At 41.3% G+C, this 24,919-nt stretch overlaps 3 protein-coding genes across 5 annotated transcripts in view; 1 reads left to right on the top strand and 2 right to left on the bottom strand.

Moving 5' to 3' along the window:
* Positions 1-1,551: 1,551 nt before the first annotated feature.
* On the bottom strand, positions 1,552-5,801 carry LOC139933833 (monocarboxylate transporter 1-like). Its single transcript, XM_071928052.1, has 4 exons — positions 5,687-5,801; positions 5,088-5,231; positions 2,028-2,849; positions 1,552-1,699 (listed from the first exon to the last, which is right to left on the bottom strand). The coding sequence occupies exons 1-4, from the start codon at positions 5,784-5,786 to the stop codon at positions 1,566-1,568; spliced, it is 1,200 nt and encodes a 399-aa protein (XP_071784153.1). The 5' UTR covers positions 5,787-5,801; the 3' UTR covers positions 1,552-1,565.
* A 5,469-nt stretch (positions 5,802-11,270) lies between these two features.
* The window catches only part of LOC139949733 (cyclin-dependent kinase 20-like), a 32,703-nt gene continuing 19,054 nt past the window's right edge, over positions 11,271-24,919 (top strand). The window contains exon 1 of the mRNA XM_071948260.1: positions 11,271-12,555. The gene's annotated coding sequence lies outside the window, so the exon portion shown is untranslated. The remainder of the gene's footprint in view (positions 12,556-24,919) is intronic.
* Positions 11,391-24,626, bottom strand: LOC139949702 (monocarboxylate transporter 2-like). 3 transcript variants are annotated; one of them, XM_071948191.1, is made up of 4 exons: positions 24,199-24,626; positions 21,302-21,445; positions 13,292-14,113; positions 11,391-12,955 (listed from the first exon to the last, which is right to left on the bottom strand). In XM_071948191.1, exons 1-4 carry the CDS (start codon positions 24,443-24,445, stop codon positions 12,822-12,824), a joined length of 1,347 nt encoding a protein of 448 aa, XP_071804292.1. In that variant the 5' UTR covers positions 24,446-24,626; the 3' UTR covers positions 11,391-12,821. The 3 variants fall into 3 exon arrangements, with proteins under 3 accessions (XP_071804292.1, XP_071804301.1, XP_071804310.1); XM_071948200.1 differs by having other exon boundaries at positions 23,905-24,327; XM_071948209.1 differs by lacking the exon at positions 24,199-24,626 and adding an exon at positions 21,562-21,623.

The following is a 24,919-nucleotide window of genomic DNA, read 5'->3' as shown; positions in this document are numbered from 1 at the left end:
CCATTTTGGCAAAATGGTAGAAAACCTATAATGGGCCAATAAAGAGAATATTATATTCAAATAAATGCCTAAAAGTTAAATAAACAAGTAAGGAGAAAAGAAGAAAATTAATTACTAAACCGACTTGATTCAGGAATTACATGCAAGTTATTGAACCTGGTGGTACCAGCATTTTGAGAAAAAGAATACTATTAATTTATTTTAATATTTCAATATTTTTTAACTTGTTTAACTTTTGACATCTGTCTACTGTTTGTTTGGCGCCACACCATTTTGCCAAAATTGTTCTGGGCCAATTGGTTTTATAGCGGTACACTATGGCAAAATGGTATAACCAGAAACCGGCATTTTGAGAAAAGGAAATTATTAATTTATCAATGTTGTGCTAAATGTGTTTTTTCATTCGTTTAACATAGCATTGGACACTATTGGTAAAACAAAGACTAGCCTTCACAGTTGGCGTATCTCAACATATGCATGCAATGACAAACCGGTGAACGTTTGAGCTCAATCGGTCATCGAACTTGCGAGATAATAATAACAGAAGAAAAAAAAACTTGTCACACGAAGTTGTGTGCGTTAGGATGGTTGATTTCGAGACCTCAAGTTCTAAAATTGATGTCTCGAAATCAAATTCGTGGAAAATTACTTCTTTCTCTAAAACTATGGCATTCCAGAGGTAGCCGTTTCTCAGAATGTTTTATGCCATCAACCTCTCCCTTTACTGATCCCAAAGAAAGGTTTTACGCTAATAATTATTATGAGTAACTACCAATAGTATCCACTGCCTTTAAAATGTTGTTTTATTTCATATATTCGTTACTTCTGTATTCTTAATATGGACACAGCTACACTTTATTGTAATGTACTTTTTTATTGCAAAGTAACATTTAAAAAATAAATGTATGATATATTATTTCCATTTTTATTGTGTTTATCGAAACTGACGAGTTAAAATGCTGGTTGAATTTTCGTCCGATAATGAAAGTTTTACTTTCTGACATCTGTCAATACAATGGTCGTCTCAATGGTCTCAGCCAGCAAACCAGACGAGTCGTAAGAGTGAGTTCGGAAGAGGCTTTTTGAAGTCTGGCAAATTGACGTCTGAAACGACATACTCGTGTTGAATTCCACCAGGATGCCATACCACTGGACCTTCTAATTTCAATCCAAGATGGCGCAGGTTAGAGCTTTAATAGTAGGCATATAGATGATACTGCGTTCTTGTACCGTTCTTCATCACACCTCTATGCATGCTATGATGCGTATCAAAGCGATCAGTATGTTTTCCTGCAAGGTGTGTGAAGCATACATATTCCTATGTATAGCACCATTAACCTTATAGGATGACCAGTGGCGCAATATTCTGCCGATTAGACCAAATCCTTCTAAATGTCCAAAAGTAAAGAATTCAGAGGAATTGAGCCACTAGGCAAATAAAACATCAATGGCCTGGGCTTAATAATTTCGAGCTGCTTACGCAAAAAAATACTGCTTCAAAAACCCATGCTTAGCAATAATGAGTATTTGTTTCCATATCAATATTTCCTTGAGTTCGTTCAATTCTATTCCCGATCCTGAGTTTTACATGTAAAGCACGCACGTCTCAACGTCAAAGACAACAACCCAATGACAGCTGAAATAACTCCCATCGTGCCGAAAACAACGCCATAATCAACAGTCATGTCATATATCCAACCTGTAGAAATATTTGAACAAATAAAAACCAAGAAATATTAGTAGTAACGGAAATCGGGGTTACTAATTATCACGGTGTGGGCATCTTGGTGTGGGCATATTTCTTTATTCTTGATTTCATATTTGACATGTCAACAAACAAAAAAATTTAAACCTGCCTCCCTCCCCCATCCGCAAAAAAGGACATCTTTCTAACCATAAGCATTTTATAACAAACGAATAATTATAATACTTTTTATAGACCAACACATCCGATCCAAGGCAACGTGTTCCGTTAATCTTTGGTTTTGAAGATGTACAACATGTATTGTAAATGTTCCTACACTTACCGAACAGGAAACCTCCTGCTGACAAACCGCAACCAGAGAATAAAAACATCCAGGCTATGGCAGACACTCTTCTCTTGTCGGGAAAATTAACTGACAAGACGATCATCAATGGAAAGAGTACTCCAAAGCCAAAGCCGCCAAGAGTAGCGAGGGTAGCAACAGCCTCATAGGATGATGCCGCGATAGGGTCAAGAAGAAACACCACGGCTAGCAGGAAAGCCGACCCAGCGAAGAGATCATGTGCTTGCACCAGTCCATAGTTGATTACAAAACCTGACGAGATGCGCCCAAACACCGCTCCAAAACCACCGAAAGTGGCTAGAAATGACGACCTCGTCTCATTAAATCCCTGAGCATTACCGTTTGGGATAAGATATATATGCCAACCAAAGTATATGACCCCCACTAGGACGTTCACAATCTGGATGGTGACGAATCCAGGTTCATCAACGAACATTTGTAGGTCAATTTTCTCACACATTGCTCCGAACCTTTGTCTCCAGTTGTCCAAAGGTGACTCGTTGGAAGTTGGATTCGCTGTAGAGTTCGGCTCTTCATCAGCTATCGGTGTGTAGGGGTTTCTGGTTCGCAGAGGTCTGACCAGAGCGGCTAAGACGCAATAATTTGCCGTCAGGGCACCGAGAAGAACCAGAGCACCTCGCCAACCATACAGCTGGATCAGTTGCTGTACAACGGGAGGGAGGATCATCATACCCAGGGGGCCTCCTGTCAAGCTGACCCCATTCGCCACAGCGAAATTATCTGGGAAATACTGCAGCAAAACTGCGACTGAAACTGTTTGCATCACGGAATATCCAAAACCTATACAAATTGAATCAAAAATTGATGTTAATTTTTGTTTAATGTAAACAAAGTTGTGAGCCCAGCCGATGATTTGGCAGTAAAGCATTTATTTGGGCTAAAAAGTGTATGAAAGTTTGATAGTTTTTCTTCAATTTATAAGTCATTGAATACAGTTGATGTTGTTGCCGAGGCATTCATTTTGAATGACGTGTGAATACATTGCCGTTGCTGTTGATGCTGCTGTTGCTGTTGATGTTGCTGTTGTTGTCATACAACGTGCTGCTTCCATTCGTATGAGGCATTATAAGGTTAATCCTTGAAACCCACTGCCGGTGTCAGATGCAATTGTGTCCGCCATGCAATACTGTCCGCTCGTGACATTTTTGCACATGCAATCGTGTCCGGGGCTATGCAAAAACTGTCCAGTGGACATGTACATGAATATTCACCTATTTTATGATTGCATCGAACGACCGAACGTTTCCCATGTCATCATGACATGCACTTCAAGGGCGGACACAAGTGAATATGCAAACCCGTCCGACGGACATTATTGCATATGCAATATTGTCTTCCGGATAGTATTGCATAGATGACATAATTACATGCGACAACGGCGGACAGAATAACTTAATAAGAGACAGTTTAATTTAGGAGATACTGTCTCGGGGGACACTGAACCCTAGCTCGGCAACGTTACCTGGGGACAGAACTATCCGTCCACACCGGGTTCATTTTGACGAGAAAATATTCATGTCGCTTCTTTGGCCTTATCGTACATTGTAGACTGAGAAGTTTTAAGCCCGTGCGGGGTTATTTTTCTCCAATTCAAGTATTCGTTCAAAAATTGAGCACGTAAACTACTCACGGTTTCAATTGTTTTGTTAATAAATACACATGTACAGTGAAATTCACTTTGGTTTGCGAGTCTAAAAATATTTAAAATAACAACCACAAAAAAACTTTAAACCACAAAGGCATACAATAACAAATAAATAAACAATATTATACGCACATTATGCAAAGAGACAACATGTAAAAATTGAAAACCCCCGAAAACAAATTTAAAGAAGTAACGTGGGATAAAAACTATAATAGCGAGTACGGTTGGAGTCGGCTCTGATCGCTCTTTCAGCATTTGAAGGCTGGGTCGGATTCCGATTATCCCTCTGTGGTATAATTGTAGCGGCGGTGCCGATCAACCGGTTGGGGGCGCCAGCACGACTCCCCTTCGGAGCACTGCTGTTGGCCCAAGCCGGTCGATTTGTGAGTCTGCTCGCCAGAGAGGGCGCTCTCTGGCTTAGGTTTCTGCTTCGTGTAATTTTATGACTTGTTGTGTTACTTGTGTGTGAATAAACCTCCAAAGAAACGGACAGAAAAGGCAGTTAATATTGTACCTTCAATTGTGTCATTCAACTGTGTACAGCGCAATCCACGGTCGACGCTATAATATCATTCTCCAGCGGTGCACGAATTTCCCATTGGAGATAACAAAGTGAATTGAATTGAATTAAATTGAATGGCAGTCGGGACACATCAGACCGCCACACACGATGGTCCCTTCTCGGTTTTATGCACTCACTGACTGAAAATTGAAATGCTTTTGACTATATGTGAACCTTGTTTACAATAAGTGTGACCTGTACATTCTTTGAGTATTCTGGCAGGCACCAGGTCACCATAGGAAAGTTGACATTGTGTGTCATAATTTCCGCTTATTAGATCCAAATGAAAGGAAAAGCTGGACAAGTTTTGAGATGTGCCCCCTCTTCATCATATCCAAAGTTGATAAGAATTAGACAGTGCAATCTCCATATAAGATTTTGCCAGTTAAAATCCTGCCTGCGAAGGAGGCTCGTACTGTGGCTCTTTTGTGAACATCTGACATCACAGGTCAGTAGGTCCATACTCTATGGTAGGTCACATCATCTATAAACGTACAATAGCAAGGCCCGAGCGCTGTCGTGCATCCATTGTAAACGCTGTACACAAGCAAATGAAAAAAAAAACTGCTTTTGTAATGAGGTTTTCAAGGCGACTGTAAACACCCCTATGTGGAAGGACACTTCACAACGTGGTTGTGATTGTGGATAACAAAATTATTGCATTTGTGAAAATTCATGGACGGAATTATTTAAGATTTAGCAAAAAACTAACGAAAACTTTTGTGGCCCAGTGTAGGGATGGGAACGGGACTCTAATGAAAAATGCCGTTATTAGCTGGAAAATTTGGAGTTAATACGAATGATTACTTACTGAATACGATAAAACAGAGAGCAATGTGAACCAGTGATGTTGATACCATGCCGGCTGTGATGAGAGATGCAGCCGTTACGGCACCACTTACGATCATCAGCGGTCTGGTTCCTAGAGCTCTCAGTAACACTCCAGTCAGGATCCCTTTAAAGGCAAAATCATTGTGTTAAGGGCACTGGATGGACACGTTTTGTAATTGTCATAAAGACCAGTTTTCACTTGGTGTATCCCAATTAATGCATGCAATAATTAAAGAAATACCTGGGAAAATTTGAGCTCATTAATTGATGAGCAAAGCGTCGCCACTCGTCAGGAGAGGTCCGTCGTACCAGCCTGTGAGCTAATTATTGGTCATCGAATTTGCAAGAGAAAAATGGAAAGAAAAAAGACACCCTTGTTGCATTGCTTTGTTGGCTTTCAGATGCACAACAAAAGGCTTCAGCTGATTAGTATTTTATTATTAAGTGAGAAATTACCTCCTTTTCAAAAACTTTACTTCAAAGAATGTTTCATGATTTTAAAAATGGTGGATTCTTCTTTTAAATTGTTTGAAACTTCCACAAGTTCACATGAATACGATGACATGGATGGAGATTTACCTGTTAGACTACCAACGGTGAATGGAAGGCTAACGACAATACCTGCTGCACGTGTGGTACATTCAAAGTACTCCACAAACTCATCTAATAACACCCCCATGGATTTGAAGATACCGTAGGCCAGGAAACATACACCAGCCCTTACGAGTAGAATCACCCAGCGCCAAGGACCTGGTGTGCCCATCGTGGTTATGTACCATGCCCCGGATGAGGAATAGGATGCTTCGTTCTACTCGATGTATATTAATGCTATGGTGTATATGTTTTGTCGTGTGTGTGGTAGAGGTCTGTCGTACCAGTGAGCAAACGTCGTGCGTGTGGAGATCGGCCTGTCGTGCCTGTGAGCAAAGCGTCGCCACTCGTCAGGAGAGGTCCGTCGTACCAGACTGTGAGACAATCGTCGCCATGCGTGTGGGGAGGTCCGTCGTAAGTGAATAAACGTCGTGCGTGTGGAGAGTTCCGTCGTGCTAGCCTAGCCTACCCGTGAGCAAAGCGTCGCCTCGCGTGTGAGAGATCCGTCGTGCCTAGCCTGTGAGCAAAGCTTCGACGTGCGTGTGGGGAGGTCCGTCGTACCTGTGAATTACTGTTGTGCGTGTGGGGAGGTCCGTCGTGCCTAGCCTGTGAGCAAAGCGTCGCCGTTCGTGTGGGGAGGCCCGTCGTACCTGTGAGTAAACGTCGTGCGTGTGGAGAGGTCCGTCGTGCCTAGCCTGTGATCAAAGTGTCGCCGCGCTTGAGGAGCATATTGGTCCAGAACTCGGTTAGGAAACGAAGAAACAGAGACTGCGCTGTGGTCCAGAACGTATGTAGAAAAACAAGAAAAAGAGACTTGAGTATACTCCTCTCAAGAAGTCACAACTCATGATAGGTACATACTGAATTGCATTTACCATAGAGAATGTTTAACAATAACATGGAAGTGACTGCATCCAGTTATGTTCAAACGCGTAGACTCATCTCAAGAAGTCACAACTCATGATAGGTACATACTGTATGGCATTTACCAAAGAGAATATTTAACAATAACATGGAAGCGACTGCATCCAGTTATATTCAAATGAAGAGAACGTGGCTAATTAATGAAGATTTTTAATTTTGTTTACATTTAGAGTAAAGCTTATGTTCTAAGCTTCAATTTGGTATATGATTTCACTCTTTTGAAGTTATGGTCTAGGAGATTAGGTTTAAAGAAAAAAACGTGTGCAATTGCTATGGGTTTTAGGCAGAAACAAAGAATAAGAAAAAAAAAAAAAAATCTCGACAGAAACAATACCTGTTCCGATAGTAGGCCGAAACAGCTAATAAATGCCTAAAAGTTAAATAAATAAGTAAGGAGAAAAGAAGAAAATTAATTACTAAACCGACTTGATTAAGGAATTACATGCAAGTTATTGAACCTGGTGGTACCAGCTTTTTGAGAAAAAGAATACTATTAATTTATTTTTATATTTCAATATTTTTTAACTTGTTTAACTTTCTGACATCTGTCTACTGTTTGTTTGGCGCCACACCATTTTGGCAAAATGGTGTAGAAAACTTGTTCTGGGCCAATTGGTTTTATAGCGGTACACTATGGCAAAATGGTATAACCAAAAACCGGCATTTTGAGAAAAGAAAATTATTAATTTATTAATGTTGTGCTAAATGTGTACCTACTCGTGTTTTTTCATTCGTTTTACATAACATTTAAAGGCAGTGGACACTATTGGTAACAAAGACTAGCCTTCACAGTTGGCGTATCTCAACATATGCATACAATGACAAACTGGTGAACGTTTGAGCTCAATCGGTCATCGAACTTGCGAGATAATAATAAAAGAAGAAAAAAACCTTGTCACACGAAGTTGTGTGCGTTAGGATGGTTGATTTCGAGACCTCAAGTTCTAAATCTGAGGTCTCGAAATCAATTCGTGGAAAATTACTCCTTTCTCGAAAACTATGGCACTCAGAGGGAGCCGTTTCTCATATTATGATTTATACCACCAACCTCTCCCATTACTGATCACCAAGAAAGATTTTACGCTAATAACTATTTTGAGTAACTACCAATAGTATCCCCTGCCTTTAAAATGTTTTATTTCATGTATTCGTTTTTTCTGTATTCTTAATATGGACACAGCTACACTTTATTGTAATGTACTTTTTTATTGCAAAGTAATTTCATTTAAAAAATAAGTTTATGATATATTATTTCCATTTTTTTGTGTGTTTATCGAAACTGACGAGTTAAAATCCCGGTTGAATTTTCGTCCGATAATGAAAGTTTTACTTTCTGACATCTTTCAATACAATGGTCGTCTCAATGGTCTCAGCAAGCAAACCAGACGAGTCGTAAGAGTGAGTTCGGAAGAGGCTTTTTTAAGTCTGGCAAATTGACGTCTGAGACGACATACTCGTGTTGAATTCCACCAGGATGCCATACCACTGGACCTTCTAATTTCAATCCAAGATGGCGCAGGTTAGAGCTTTAATAGTAGGCCTATATAGATGATACTGCGTTCTTGTACCGTTCTTCATCACACCTCTATGCATGCTATGATGCGTATCAAAGCGATCAGTATGTTTTCCTGCAAGGTGTGTGAAGCATAGTTTTGAAGTTTGAAACATATTCCTATGTAAATGTTGGTTGGAGAATTAGCCGACTTCAACTTCACAATAAAGTACAGACCAGGCAGGGAGAATGGTGATGCTGATGCTCTTTCACGCATGCCACTTGAGCCCAAAAGGTTTGAAGACCTTTGCACAGAAGAAATCTCCCCCACGATGATGGCAGCGACTGTACATGGCATTCAAATTCAACAGAGACCAGACTTTGCACTGCTAAATTCACTGGCTGTTAACTGCAATATAGTGGACAACCATGATGACCAACCTGAACGAATCAAGACTACTCAACCGTCCTCTAAGCTGGACATCAAAGTAGCCCAACAAGAGGATCCAGCAATTGCACGATTCCTACGGTATAAATCGAAAGGTCGATGGCCAACACGAGCTGAACGAAGAGGAGAAGTATCAGACACAACTTCGATGATGCACGAATGGAAGAAAATGGAGATTGATGCCGATGGAATTCTGCAACGGAAAACCAAGACGAAAACACAACTGGTTGTTCCTCAGAAATGGAGGTCAGTGTTTTGTAGAGAACTACATGACAACATGGGTCATCTAGCCACTGATAGGGTTCTTCATCTTGCACGTGAACGTTGCTATTGGCCACACATGGAAACCTTCATTGAAAACTATGTCACCAAGCAATGCCATTGTATCCGACAGAAGAAGCCCCCCAAACCAGTCCGAGCACCAATGATGAGTATCGTCACCACAGAGCCATTTGAACTCGTCAGTATTGACTTTCTACATCTAGAACGCAGTACTGGAGGCTTTGAGTATATTCTGGTGGTCATAGATCACTTCACACGTTTTGCTCAAGCCTACCCAACTACCAACAAATCAGGACGTACTGCAGCCGACAAGATCTATAATGACTTCATCCTTCGATTTGGGTACCCTAAACGTCTACATCATGATCAAGGGCGTGAATTTGAAAATCATTTGTTTCGGAGATTGGGAAAATTGTCAGCAGTTGATGGTTCACACACTACCCCATACCACCCGCAAGGAAATGGCCAAGTAGAAAGGTTCAACCGAACGCTTTTATCAATGCTGCGGACACTAACAGAAAACCAAAAACACGAGTGGAAACACCATCTGAACAAGGTAGTGCATGCCTACAACAACACCCAACATGAAACCACTGGATTCTCACCACACTATCTTCTCTTCGGACGATCACCACGTCTTCCTGTGGACTTAGCATTTGGACTGTCTCCCGGCCAATCGGACTCCACAAATAACCGAGACGATTATGTAGACAAGTGGAAGGATCGCATGAAAGAGGCCTACGAATTAGCTCGGAAGAGTGCGGAAAAATCAGCAACCAAAGGAAAGGTGTATTATGACAGAAAAGCGATGAATACATCACTGGTTCCAGGTGACCGAGTACTCCTGAAAAACTGTGTTCCACCAGGTGGCCCAGGGAAACTTCAGTCCTACTATGAGGATAAGATACATGTCGTAGTATCCAAGAAAGGTGACTTACCAGTGTACGAGCTTTCCCCAGAGGATGGAATCGGTAGGGTAAGAACACTGCACAGGAATCTCCTTCTCCCATGCGATTTCCTGTCAGTCCATGAACCTCCAGCTGAGGCTGACAAGAAGAGTACTACCAACAGAACTACACGGAGAAAGACAGCACATCCAAAGGACAAAGCGAGAAATCTTCGCCTGCCCCCAGATGTCTGTTCAGAAGATAGTTCTGATGAGGAGGATGATTATCTTCAGGAGTATTATAGAGTATTGGCATCGAAGGAACCCCAAGCGACCCAAGATCAACTGGATCACTCTTCGTCATCAGATGAAAATGAACTGCACCAAGATCATGCTGTGATCGAACCCTTCAGTGACCACTCTACTAAGGGCAATGACGATGATCCGACAGGTAGTCATACTAGTGATGATGGAAAAGTTCTCTCTTCACAACCGACAGCATCTGATGTACATCATGACCCAACCCCAGCAGTCTCTCCTTCACATCACGACTCTGATGCCACTGGTGTGGTGTCTGCTAACCCTTTTGTATACCCACAGATTGCTGAACAAGCAACAGCTGACATGGAGGATGGAAATCAGACTGAGCGACGCTCGATGAGGCAAAGACACCAACCCAACACTTTCACCTATCAACACCTGGGATCACCAGACGCCAGTTGTATGCCCGTGAGTACTGGACATTGGAATCAATCATCAATGGTACCGGTAAGTCAGTTTAACCCACAATCCTTACCACAGCCGAATCCAATGGGCTTTGGAGCTGTCCAGCCAATACCGCAGCAGATGGATGTTTCACAACTGCTTCGGTACCAACAACCACTCCACCATTTCTATCGATGGCCATGTGATGTATCGGGACAACCCCTCCCTACCACTCCAGGATATGCTGCGGATAATCGATTACCGGGACACAGATGGATGTAGAGTACTGAACATTTGAACTAAGATATTCGAGAGATACCAAGTTAAGGCATAATAAAATCGCAGTGATTTCGGACAGTGCTTTTCTTGCTATAACGATTTTTGATTGATAAAGTGCGAAATCAATGGAACAGCATAAAGGATGGACTGGATTGCTGCAGCGGGGACAATGACGAGACTGTGGAGTGTCCCTCCAGTTAAGAGTTAGAATTGCTGAGAACAATATGCACTATATGGAACTACTGTACCACTACACAGGAATGTGTAAGGTCTACCCATTGTTTTGATGTGTGTTGATTGACACAAAAGACTGAAATGATGCAGGTAACGCGCGCAACCTGTTAACCACTTCGGACTCTCTGTCATTGGGACTAGGAAACAGTTCGCAAATAATGGTTAGGGTAATCACTCTAGTAATGGGTTGAATAAAAGTTTCCAGTGGATGAACAGTTTTAATTGTGTTTTAATTGTCAGGGACAACATTTGTTTATGAGGGGGAGTGTGTTACCACCCTTCCAATGTATTGCTTTTGTGTATGTAAACAATAGCCCCAAACAAAACTTTTTAATCCTGTGGCCTGCAGAGAGTGGGCACTACGAGGGCGCTGTCTAAGGTCAATGTACTTTTACTAATAAATGCATTGTTTTAACAGAAAGACAGAAATTGACTCAACATATTGCCTTCATATTTCCTTGCCACAGGTATGTTGAAAACTTTTTATTATAATTACTATTATTGTTTAGGTATAAAGATTACTTATAAGGCTGAATTGAGGTATTTAGACTGAGGATGTTTAGGATGAAGATGGATTTTAAAGTGAACTTTCTCTTTTGTCCCAAGTTGTACAAATGGGTATAGGGAAAGTGTGCACAAGATTTACCTCATGTTAATGAAGAGTTGAGGTTTTGCAAAAGGATTATTATCACAAAGGTAAAAACTACCAATTGTGAAGATGCATGGATTCTATAGAGGAAAGTCCTCTCAGGATTTATGGCTATGAGTAGTGATTTGTTAGTATCATAAAAGAGATTTGAGAGATATTTCAAACTAGTTTTGACTTGAGCAAGGCTATGAGCTTACGGCAATCTGCAGTGAGGAGACAAAACTGAGGCTTGGTTGTTTTAGTATAACATGAGATTTGCAGACAAGTGCATGAGTCTTATAAATTCATAGTTCAGGAGTAATTACAATTGTATTCCTTTAAAACAATGGAAGGTTTAATTTCATAGATTGGATCATTGAATATCAAAGAGAGTTGATCAGTCATGTAACGTGAAAATAGAGAAGTACGTGAAAACAGTACCTGGTTCAAACTTCTGTCAAGTGCTAGAAATAGAACAGTTAGAATGCATTTTAGATGGTTGCAATTAGAGATTTGGATGTTCAAGACACTCAAATAAAACCCTTGTTGTTCATGCAGTAAACAATTTATAAAGAAAGATTTGTGTATGCCATACTGTAGTAGAAAGGCCACACAAGTTTAAAGTTATGTTTCTCATGTGCTGTTAGTAGTTAAATACATATTTTCCGAGTTTGATTGTTAATGTTAAGTAAAGGTTGAACACTAGTGAAATATTACTGTCTGCATAGTAATTTGAAGTATTCCTAAACTGTATACGTAGTTTCATTCATAAATATGATTATCAAAATGATAATTGACTGTGGATAGATGCGATAGCTCCATAGGTTAAGGAAAGCAGAATGTTCAACTTATATAAATAATGCTAGTTTTCTCTAATAGTTAAGCGTTTGTATTGATGTACTTTTACTAATAAATGCATTGTTTTAACAGAAAGACAGAAATTGACTCAACATATTGCCTTCATATTTCCTTGCCACAGGTTTACCTCGAGACCCTGGTTACATAAAGCACCATTAACCTTATAGGATGACCAGTGGCGCAATATTCTGCCGATTAGACCAAATCCTTCTAAATGTCCAAAAGTAAAGAATTCAGAGGACTTGAGCCACTAGGCAAATAAAACATCAGTGGCATGGGCATACTAATTTCGAGCTGCTTAAGCAAAAAAATACTGCTTCAAAAACCCATGCTTAGCATTAATGATTATTTGTGTCCATGTCAATATTTCCTTGAGTTCGTTCAACTCTAATCCCGATCCTGAGTTTTACATGTAAAGCCCGCACGTTTCAACGTCAAAGACAACAGCCCAATGACAGCTGAAATTACTCCCATCGTGCCGAAAACAACGCCATAATCAACAGTCATGTCATATATCCAACCTGTAGAAATATTTGAAGAAATAAAAACAAATTAAACCAAGATATATTAGTAGTAACGGAAATCGGGGTTACTAATTATCACGGTGTGGGCATCTTGGTGTGGGCATATTTCTTTATTCTTGATTTCATGTTTGGCATGTCAACAAAACTTTTTTTTTAAACCTGCCTCCCTCCCCATCCGCAAAAAAGGACATCTTTCTAACCATAAGCATTTTATAACAAACGAATAATTGTAATACTTTTTATAGACCAACACATCCGATCCAAGGCAAGGTGTTCCATTTTTCTTTGGTTTTGAAGATGTACAACATGTATTGTAAATGTTCTTACACTTACCGAACAGGAAACCTCCTGCTGACATACCGCAACCAGAGAATAAAAACATCCAGGCTATGGCAGACACTCTTCTCTTGTCGGGAAAATTAACTGACAAGACGATCATCATTGGAAAGAGTATTCCAAACCCAAAGCCGCCAAGAATAGCGAGGGTAGCAACAGCCTCATAGGATGATGCCGCAACAGGGTCAAGAAGAAGCACCACGGCTAGCAGGAAAGCCGACCCAGCGAAGAGATCATGTGCTTGCGCCAGTCCATAGTTGATTACAAAACCTGACGAGAGGCGCCCAAACACCGCTCCAAAACCACCGAAAGTGGCTAGAAATGACGACCTCGTCTCATTAAATCCCAGAGCATTACCGTTTGGGATAAGATATATATGCCAACCAAAGTATGTGACCCCCACTAGGACGTTCACAATCTGGGTGGTGACGAATCCAGGTTCATTAACGAACATTTGTAGGTCAATTTTCTCAAACATTGCTCCGAACCTTTGTCTCCAGTTGTCCAAAGGTGACTCGTTGGAAGTTGGATTCGCTGTAGAGTTCGGCTCTTCATCAGCTATCGGTGTGTAGGGGTTTCTGGTTCGAAGAGGTCTGATCAGAGCGGCTAAGACGCAATAATTCGCCGTCAGGGCACCGAGAAGAACCAGAGCACCTCGCAAACCATACAGCTGGATCAGTTGCTGCACCACGGGAGGGAGGATCATCATACCCAGGGGGCCTCCTGTCAAGCTGACCCCATTCGCCACAGCGAAATTATCTGGGAAATACTGCAGCAAAACTGCGACTGAAACTGTTTGCACCACGGAATATCCAAAACCTATACAAATTGAATCAAAAATTGATGTTAAGTTTTTTTTTTAATGTAAACAAAGTTGTGAGCCCAGCCGATGATTTGGCAGTAAAGCATTTATTTGGTCTAAAAAGTGTATGAAAGTTTGATAGTTTTTCTTCAATTCATAAGTCATTGAATACAGTTGATGTTGTTGCCGAGGCATTCATTTTGAATGACGTGTGAATACATTGCCGTTGCCGTTGATGTTGCTGTTGCTGTTGATGTTGCTGTTGTTGTCATACAACTGCTTCCATTCGTATGAGGCATTATAATCCTTGAAACCCACTGCCGGTGTCAGATGCAATTGTGTCCGCCATGCAATACTGTCCGCTCCGGACATTTTTGCATATGCAATCGTGTCCGGGGCTATGCAAAAACCGTCCAGTGGACATGTACATGAATATTCACCTATTTTATGATTGCATCGAACGACCGAACATTTCCCATTTCAAGGGCGTTTAATTTACTGCAAGGACGGTTTTGCACGGGGCGGACACAACTGCATATGCAAATGTGTCCGGGCGGACACAATAATGCATTATGCATCAGCGTCAGTAGGTCCATACTCTATGGTAGGTCACATCATCTATAAACGTACATAATAGCAAGGCCCGAGCGCTGTCGTGCATCCATTGTAAACGCTGTACACAAGCAAATGAAAAAAAAAACACTGCTTTTGTAATGAGGTTTTCAAGGCGACTGTAAACACCCCTATGTGGAAGGACACTTCGCAACGTGGGTGTGATTGTGGATAACAAAATTATTGAATTTGTGAAAATTCATGGACGGAATTATTTAAGATTTAGCAAACAACTAACGAAAACTTTTGTGGCCCAGTGTAGGGATGGGAACGTGTGATAACCTGTAGTTGATTATTGTGTTAGCGCCCTCTATTGACTGGTTGGAGAAAAGGTGTTTTGTAGTTGTGTTGGCATCCATCTTGGGGTCAAGTGTATTGGGGCAATAATAATTGTACGGAATTCGGGCTTTCCCTTTCCCTTTTGTTTAAATCCTCTAATAAGGTCAAATGTATGAGGGCAATATTAATTATTGTACGGAATTCGGGCTTTCTTTCCCTTTTTTAAATAATCCTCTATTGGGGTCAAGTGTATTAGGGCAATATTAATTATTGTACGGAATTCGGGCTTTCTTTGCCTTTTTTAAATAATCCTCTAATGGGGTCAAGTGTATTTGGGCATTATATTTATTATTGGATTATTATTGGAAATAATCCTCTTTTTGGGTAATATGTAGTACGGCAATATTAATAGTTATTAATTATTTGTACGGAGTTCCCATAATTATTGAAATAATCATCTAATGGTCTTGTGAGTTATCGTATAAAATAAATTGACAAAACAGCTGCGCATTAGCTGAGCGCAATTGTGTATTTTGGAGCCTAATGAGGGCGCTGTTGTGCATCTTTCAGAGTGCCCCCTAGGTTGCCAAATATTTATAGTTAAGCAACAGAGCACGACCTCAACTCCAGTGTACTGTGTACGTATGAACGTCACCGCGACTCCGTCTCCGCGGAGGCGCAGTGGAAGCTTCGAAGTGTACCTGCATTCTATAGTTGTGCCGATATAAGTTTAACACGCATTCAGCAACAAGGAGAGACAACTGCAGAATTTGTTGCTGAATTACGCCGTCTCGCACGACACTGTGAGTATGGGTCTACACTAGAGGATGTTGCGTGATCGCTTAGTATGTGGCTTAAAGGATGAGCGAGTGCAACGAAGGCTGTTATCAGAGCCCGCCCTTAAATTCAAGAAAGCGTTGGAAATTTCACAAGCCATGGAGCTAGCCATGAAGAATGCCAAAGACCTTCAAAGAAACCTCGAGTCTTTGCCCGTACCAGTGGCCGCTGGACCCCTGCAGCAAGCCAATAAAGTTGCTAGTAGTACCAGCGCCAGGGGGCCTAACCAAACAAGGCCATATCCACAACAAGCACAGCCCCACAAACAAGGTACACACTTCACTAAATATTATCGATATGGACGCACGGATCACTCTGCAAATGATTGCAGAGTACGTTCGTATATTTGTCATAACTGTGGAAAACAGGGACATCTAGCCAAAGTTTGTCGGGGTGGTAAATCGTCTTCCACCCCAGTAGAGTTAAAAGTCCACAAGGATAAAGCGTACTGCATGGAACCTGACTTCGAAAACCCTGTGAATGCAGAAGCTAACTATACAATGTATAAAACCTCGGCACAAAACAAAGAGCCACCGCTTATCGCAAATGTACTGATAAACAAAATGTAAGGTCTCAATGGAAATTGACACTGGTGCTTCTGTCTCCATCATGAGTGAGACCACTTAGGGACCATGGATAAACTAAGAACGCGGCCGCCCGCGGTCAGACTCGTTCTAGAACGAGTCCGTCCCAAAATTGTCACGCGCCCGTCCCAAGATGGATTAAGCGCTTCACTGATTTTTAAGGTCCCTCATTATCGAACTCTATTGTTGGTGCCTTTTGTTGTTCAGATTACATGGACAAGGCAGCTCACAAGTAAGCCACGAAAGGGTGAAGGATTAGTGTTTGCGGTCTAGCTCAGGTATACACCAGACAATGGATTGGAGATGTCCATGTACAGCCAACCCTCGAGTTTACCAAAGCCAATACAATAATATGCTACTGCCATAACAAGTTGAAGTGGTGACTATTATTCTTAAATTTGAAATCATCGCCAACTTATTTTGTATCTACATCTAATTATAACATTAGGACCCGTGTTTACAGAGATGATTACACTTACACGATTTGTTCATAAAGGTACCGCGAAATCATGCTGACCGGCTCGCAATCACACAAAACACAACGCAAAATTACATCGTAGTACTCAAACACACTATATCCAGCGACACACTCACACACACTGTTTTCAATATACCGGCCTAGTAGTCTTGTTACTTTGCGTGCAACGCACTATAATGCAAGAAACATTGAACGCTAGAGGGCTTTCCTTAACAATGTGATAGCGGGAGAGCCGCCCTCCGTTGGAAAAATGCGCAACAGTTTACGAAATTAGTTACAACCGCCTTGAGATTGAGACTTTCGGGAGAATCTGGTGTCCGAAAATTGCAATACTAACCAGCGTAGAACTTTGGCGCCGTTGCTGGTACCTTGGGCATGTCAACAACGTGGTGAATTTTCAGCAGTTCTTGAGAATATTTAGCGTGTTTAAGAAAAACTACATAACGTGTTGGCTTCATTGTTCAAAAATGAAACATTTTGGATACCTTGGATGTAAAAAAAAAAAGGTATAGTTTTACTGTTTAATGTAAGATGTTTTTCTTATTGATTTTGTTTTATTCTGTTGTATTTTGGGGGATTATTTTGCATGGCGGTCGTGCAAAGATGCAATATTATTAACTAAACTAGTCAAAATATAAACTAGACCGGAGACACAGTTATTATAATTAACATGGATCTTTGGTTGTTGTTTATTTATTGAAACGACAGTTTACGTAAATTGCAGTGGAAACAACTTGGGTTTATATCTACCCAGATAAGCCGATTATAACTACACAGTGGTTTTCGGCCTCACCATTGTTCCTTTGTTATACAGTGGGTCTTCCTCAAGACTCGGTGGTTGAGAAGAACGCGTTCCACTCCGTAGATTTTCTTTTGTTCAATTTGTCACGCGAAGGAACGCGTCGCGACGCGGTCGTTCCCGTGACATAGTTTATCCATGGTCCCTTATGATTCCATATTTAAGCACAAGAAACCTTCACTTCGTACCGGGGAACACGTCGAGTTACGAACTTATACAGGCCAGAAAATACCTGCGGTTGGTACGTGTTCAGTCACAGTAGAACACAACGATCAGAAGACTCAACTCTCACTTCTCATTGTGTCGGGTCAAGGACCAAATCTTCTCGGACGAGATTGGCTGTGCCATCTTAAGTTAGCGTGGCAAGAAATTCACCATGTCAGGCACACTGATTCCACTGCTGAGATTATGAATCATTATGAAGAGTTATTTCGGGATGACTTGGGTAAACTAAAAGGACAACTTGTAAAAATAAATATCAAAACAGATGCAAAGCCCAAGTTCTGTAAGGCGAGAACCGTGCCCTTCTCCATGAAAAAACAAGTGGAAGATGAACTCGATAGGCTCCAAAAGAGTGGTGTCATTGAACCAGTAACATTCTCGCGTTGGGCAGCACCCATTGTTCCAGTGATTAAAGAAAATGGGCAAATCAGAATCTGTGGAGATTACAAGGCCACAGTAAATCAGGCTGCTAATGTTGACTCATACCCCCTTCCTCGAGTGGAGGAATTGTTCGCTGCAATGTCTGGTGGTCAGACATTTAGCAAGCTCGATCTCAGTCATGCTTACTTGCAACTTGTGCTCGATGAACCATCGCGTGAACTTGCGACAATTAACACTCACCGTGGACTGTTCCAGTATACGAGAATGCCTTTTGGAATTTCAGCTGCACCCGCCATTTTCCAACGGACCATTGAAAGTTTGTTAGCTGACATTCCCCAAGCAGTGGCATTTCTCGATGATATCCTCGTTACAGGTAAATCTGAATCAGAGCACATTGCTAATCTTGATCGAGTACTTACCAGACTACAAAGTGCAGGCCTCCGACTGAAACAAGAGAAATGTAAGTTCTTCGCACCAGAGGTAGTTTACCTCGGACATCGCATAAATGCGACAGGCTTGCATCCCACAACGGAGAAGGTGCAAGCGATAAAGGATGCGCCAGTCCCCCGTAATGTAACTGAGTTAAAGTCCTACCTGGGTATTCTCAACTACTACGCAAAGTTTTTGCCCAACTTGTCGTCGCTCATAGCCCCTTTGCACTGTTTGTTGAGGAAGGACACTCGCTGGTCATGGGACACAGCCCAGGATAAAGCCTTCCGTGAATCTAAGGAATTGTTAGTTTCAGCTCAAGTTCTGGTGCATTACAACCCAGAGAAGGAGTTAGTGCTATCATGTGATGCCAGTCCATATGATGTGGGCGCAGTGCTGGCCAACCGAATGTCCGATGGAACAGAACATCCAATTGCGTACGCATCACGTTCCCTGTCTCCACCAGAGCGTAATTATTCGCAACTAGACAAGGAAGGATTAGCAATGGTCTTTGGAGTAAAAAAGTTCCATCAGTATGTGTACGGTAGGAAGTTTGAGATATCTACTGATCATAAGCCGTTGCTCGGTTTATTAGGTGAAGGGCGAATGATACCCCCCATGGCATCATCCATAATTCAGCGGTGGGCACTTACACTTTCCGCTTATGATTACCAGTTGGTCTACAAACCAGGGTCATTAAATGGTAATGCCGATGCACTGAGCAGATTACCATTACCCCATACACCTTCGCATGTACCAGTTCCAGCGGATTATGTCATGGTCATGGATCACATGGAGTCAACACCAGTCAGCCCAGAGAAAATTCACCTCTGGACAGGCCGAGACCCGGTACTGTCACAGGTGCGATCATTTGTCATGAATGGTTGGCCAGCAGAATGTGCAAATTCAGCATTGCAGCCATACATATGTCGTAAAACAGAATTAAGCATCCAAGACGGCTGCATAATGTGGGGGTCACGTGTTGTCATCCCCCACAGGGTCGCCAGCGTCTTGTGGAGGAGTTACATGAATCGCACCCTGGAGTGTCGCGCATGAAATCGTTGGGTCGCAGTTATGTATGGTGGCCCTGCATGGACAAAGACATTGAGAGTAAAGTCAAACAGTGTTCGCCATGCCAAACCTCACGTCAATCGCCACCAGTTGCACCACTGCACCCATGGGAGTGGCCCCAGCGTCCATGGTCACGCCTTCACGTGGATTATGCAGGTCCGTTTATGGGACGAATGTTTCTCATAATTGTTGATGCACATAGCAAATGGCTAGATATACATGCTATGCATAGTGCAACGTCACTGGCTACAGTAGAGAAGCTGCGTCAGACCTTCGAGACACATGGATTGCCAGATATTATTGTTTCCGATAATGGCAGTAATTTCACCAGTGCAGAGTTTCAGGAATTCTTGAGAAGGAATGGCAATAAACATGTCCGGTCCGCGCCATTCCACCCATCATCAAACAGGTTGGCTGAGCGTGCAGTTCAGTCTTTTAAGGCCGCGATGAGACGTATAAATGAGGGTACTGTTGAGACAAAGTTGTCACGATTCTTGTTCACATATCGCACCACGCCACATGCCACGACAGGAATTTCCCCAGCTCAGTTGTTGATGAATCGTCGACCGCAGACAAGACTTGATTTGGTCCGTCCGGATCTACGACGTCGAGTAACCAACAAGCAATGTGCACAGAAGGAACATCATGATAAACACGCAAAACCTCGCTCGTTTAATGTGAACGACACCGTTTATGTGCATAATTATGCGCCTGGCCCTAGATGGATGGCAGGGCGTGTAGTATTATTGTGTGGCCATCTTATGTACACAGTCCTACTTGAGGATGGTCGTGTGTGGAGACGCCATGTTGATCAAATGCGTTTCCGATATGTGTCAACCACACCCAGTTTGGAGCCAAATTGGCCCATTCCTTCATCGGAGAGGGAGGAAATGGTTGGTGAACAACCACTTGTACAGATTGACAGTACACCATCAGTGGAAGAGCCAAGTCCAATGCCAGCAGAGCAGACAGGCTCACAGAACACAGAACCAGACATTGAACTTCGCAGATCCACACGCGTTCGCACCATACCTGAACTCTATGGATTTCCAGATCTGTGACTCTAAAAAACACAGTTCTTCTTTTGTTATCATGGAAACAGTTGTTGATTAATAATAGTTCCTCATGTAACAATGGAACCAGCCAATAGGTTAATGTATGTTTTCCTACAGACCCGTGGAAGTTGGTTCTGAAACTAATTCTCTTGGATTTAATGTTCTAGTGTTCAAGTTGTTTCCTTAAAGTTGTTGTGTTAAGTATTATCTAAAGGAGGAGGAGTTGTGATAACCTGTAGTTGATTATTGTGTTAGCGCCCTCTATTGACTGGTTGGAGAAAAGGTGTTTTGTAGTTGTGTTGGCATCCATCTTGTTGTTTATTAAAGTCATGTACACATGGTTTCGTTAACCTAATCCAGTGAGTTAAGTCAGTAATTGAAGTTACTACAGAACGGGACTCAAAAGAAAAATGCCGTTAATAGCTGGAAATTTGTAGTTAATAAGAATGATTACTTACTGAATACGATGAAACAGACAGCAATGTGAACCAGTGATGTTGATACCATTGCGGCTGTGATGAGAGATGCAGCCATTACGGCACCACTTATGATCATCAGCGGTCTGGTTCCTAGAGCTCCCAGTAACACTCCAGTCAGGATCCCTTTTAAGTAAAATCATTGCGTTAAGGGCACTGGATGGACACGTTTTGTAATTGTCATAAAGACCAGTTTTCACTTGGTGTATCCCAATTAATGCATGCAATAATTAAACAAATACCTGGGAAAATTTGAGCTCATTAATTGATGAGCAAAGCGTCGCCACTCGTCAGGAGAGGTCCGTCGTACCAGCCTGTGAGCTAATTATTGGTCATCGAATTTGCAAGAGAAAAATGGAAAGAAAAAAAACACCCTTGTTGCATTGCTTTGTTGGCTTTCAGATGCACAATAAAAGGCTTCAGCTGATTAGTATTTAATTATTAAGAGTCAGTTCAGGTAAGTAATTGACATAGTTGCGCACGGTCAAAAAATGAATTTTTTTTATACTTTGTTGGTGGAAGGGCCTTGGGGTGCAAGTTAACAAAATTGCATTTTAAATTCTATATATAGCCCGTTGCCATGGTTACGGCTCATTTTGTTTTTTGGCCATTTTAGGCCGATTTGGGGGTTTGAAAAACTGGTTTTTAGCTCATATTTACAACTCCACCCCTCCAAAATGCAAATTTATTTCAAAAAACCTTTTATATTACTACAAAGTATCATCCCTGGCCTTCCTTGAGAAAAAATATTATGGCTTTAAATATCACCCTTGTTTTTTTTTAAAGTATGTTTTTAGAACTTGCAAAATCGACATTTTTACCCTATTTTTGGACCCCAAAAAGTCAATTTGCCAGGGGTCTCAGAAAATTTTCCTTTCGGCTGTGATTAGGGCCAACATTGGTCTTTTCATATCTGGTGTCAAAAAATTGGGCAATTGTATCCTGTTGTGACAGTACTGCCTCAAAACTAGACTTTTTCCCCAAAACGTGAAAAATGCCTTTTTAAGAGTCTTTTCACATAATATCGACATACGTGTCCACGGTAAAAAAAAAGGAATATTTTTCTTATACTTTGTGGATGGTAGGGACTTGGGGTCCAAATAAACAACATTTACATTTCAAATCATAATATAACACGTTGCCATGGTAACGGTTCATTTGTGTTTAGGCCACTTTAGGCCGATTTTGGGGGGCTGAAAAACTGTTTTTTGAGTTAATATTTACAACTCCACCCCACAGAAAAACAAAAATATTTCATAAAACCTTTTACATCACTACAAAGTATCATCCTTGGCTTTACTTGAGACAAAAAAATATTGCTTTTTAATGTTAGAAATTCAATATGAAGAAAAAACAATTCAAAATGCATTTTTCTGTATGGGGAAAAAAAGTCTATTTTTGAGACAGTACTGTTAACATCAGGATACACTTGCTGAAGTTTTTCTTACCAGAAATAAAAAGACTCATTTTGGCCCTGATCAAAACCGAAAGGAAAATATTCTGAGACCCCTGAAAAAATGAACGTTCTTAAAATAGCACAAGGGTGAAATTTATAGCAATATTTTTTTGTCTCAAGTAAAGCCAAGGATGATAATTTGTAGTGATGGAAAAGGTTTTATGAAATATTACTGTTTTTTCGTGGGGTGGAGTTGTAAATATTAACAAAAAAAAAGTTTTTTTCAGACCCCAAAATCGGCCTAAAGTGGCCTAAACACAAATGAACTGTTACCATGGCAACGTGTTATATTATTATTTGAAATGTAAATGTTGTTTATTTGGACCCAAAGTCCCTACCATTCACAAAGTATAAGAAAAATATTCCTTTTTTTTTTTTTACCGTGGACACGTATGTCGATATTATGTGAAAAGACCCTTAAAAAGGCATTTTCACGTTTTTGGGAAAAAGTCTAGTTTTGAGGCAGTACTGTCACAACAGGATACAATTGCCCAAGTTTTTGACACCAGATATGAAAAGACCAATGTTGGCCATAATCACAGCCGAAAGGAAAATTTCTGAGACCCCTGGCAAGTTGACATTTTGGGGTCCAAAAATAGGGTAAAAATGTCGATTTTGCAAGTTCTAAAAACATACTGTAATGCATGATGCAAAAATAGCACAAGAGTGATATTTAAAGCAATAAAATTTTTTCTCAAGGAAGGCCAAGGATGATGCTTTGTAGTGATATAAAAGGTTTTTTGAAATAATTTTGCATCTTGGTGGGGTGGAGTTGTAAATATGAGCTAAAAACCAGTTTTTCAAACCCCAATATCGGCCTAAAATGGCCAAAAAACAAAATGAGCCGTAACCATGGCAACGTGCTATATATAGAATTGAAAATGCAATTTTTTTAACTTGCACCCCAAGGCCCTTCCATCCACAAAGTATAAAAAAAAATCATTTTTTGACCGTGAGCAACTATGTCAATTATTTACCTGAACTGACTCTTAAGTGAGAAATTACCTCCTGTTCAAAAACTTTACTTCAAAGAATGTTTCATGATTTTAAAAATGGTGGATTCTTCTCTTAAATTGTTTGAAACTTCCACAAGTGACACATGAAAACAATGACATGGATGGAGATTTACCTGTTAGACTACCAACGGTGAATGGAAGGCTAACGACAATACCTGCTGCACGTGTGGTACATTCAAAGTACTCCACAAACTCATCTAAAAACACCCCCATGGATTTGAAGATACCGTAGGCCAGGAAACATACACCAGCCCTTACGAGTAGAATCACCCAGCGCCAAGGACCTGGTGTGCCCATCGTGGTTATGTACCATGCCCCGGATGAGGAATAGGATGCTTCGTTCTACTTGATGTATATTATGCTATGGTGTATATGTTTTGTCGTTTGGTGGTAGAGGTCTGTCGTACCTGTGAGCAAACGTCGTGCGTGTGGAGATCGGCCTGTCGTGCCTGTGAGCAAAGCGTCGCCACTCGTCAGGAGAGGTCCGTCGTACCAGCATGTGAGCAAAGCGTCGCCGTACGTGCGGGAAGGTCCGTTGTAAGTGAATAAACGTCGTGCGTGTGGAGAGGTCCGTCGTGCTAGCCTAGCCTGTGAGCAAAGCGTCGCCGTGCGTGAGGAGAAATACCAGCCTGCGAGCAAAGCGTTGCCGTGCATGTAGGGAGGTCTGTCGTACCAGTGATCATTCGTTTTACACGTTCAAAGCACCGTAGCACGTCCAGATCTTGCCAATTCCCAATTACAAGATGGATACTGAAGGCTCCACCCTACTCGGACCGTTGTCTTTGTTAAACGCTATATTTATTCATGTTAGTCAATAGAGCAGGAGAGCAGGAGGCCTTTGAAAGCCACAGGAAAATTCTCTTATTGTCTGCTCCTTGTAAAGCATGCAGGCAGCGGACAATCTCACAAGACAGTGTAGTGTTAGCATTCACTATAGAGGAAAGATTTACTGAGAATTGCTGTTGTCCAATAGTGCCCAGCCAAAATTTAACCAAAGGAAAAAGCGAAAAGGGGAACATTTTGTAATTATTTTTAAGTACCCTCTTACACTTTCTTTTGCAAAGAAATGTATAATAATAAGGGGCTTGGTGAAGCATGTTGGGTGTCGCTGTGGCCGAATAACATAAG

The sequence above is a fragment of the Asterias amurensis genome, chromosome 2, assembly GCF_032118995.1.
Source record: "Asterias amurensis chromosome 2, ASM3211899v1".
Taxonomy (NCBI): domain Eukaryota; kingdom Metazoa; phylum Echinodermata; class Asteroidea; order Forcipulatida; family Asteriidae; genus Asterias; species Asterias amurensis.
The sequence above is the reverse complement of the archived record's forward strand: the minus strand, read 5'-3'. Positions and strand labels throughout refer to the sequence as shown.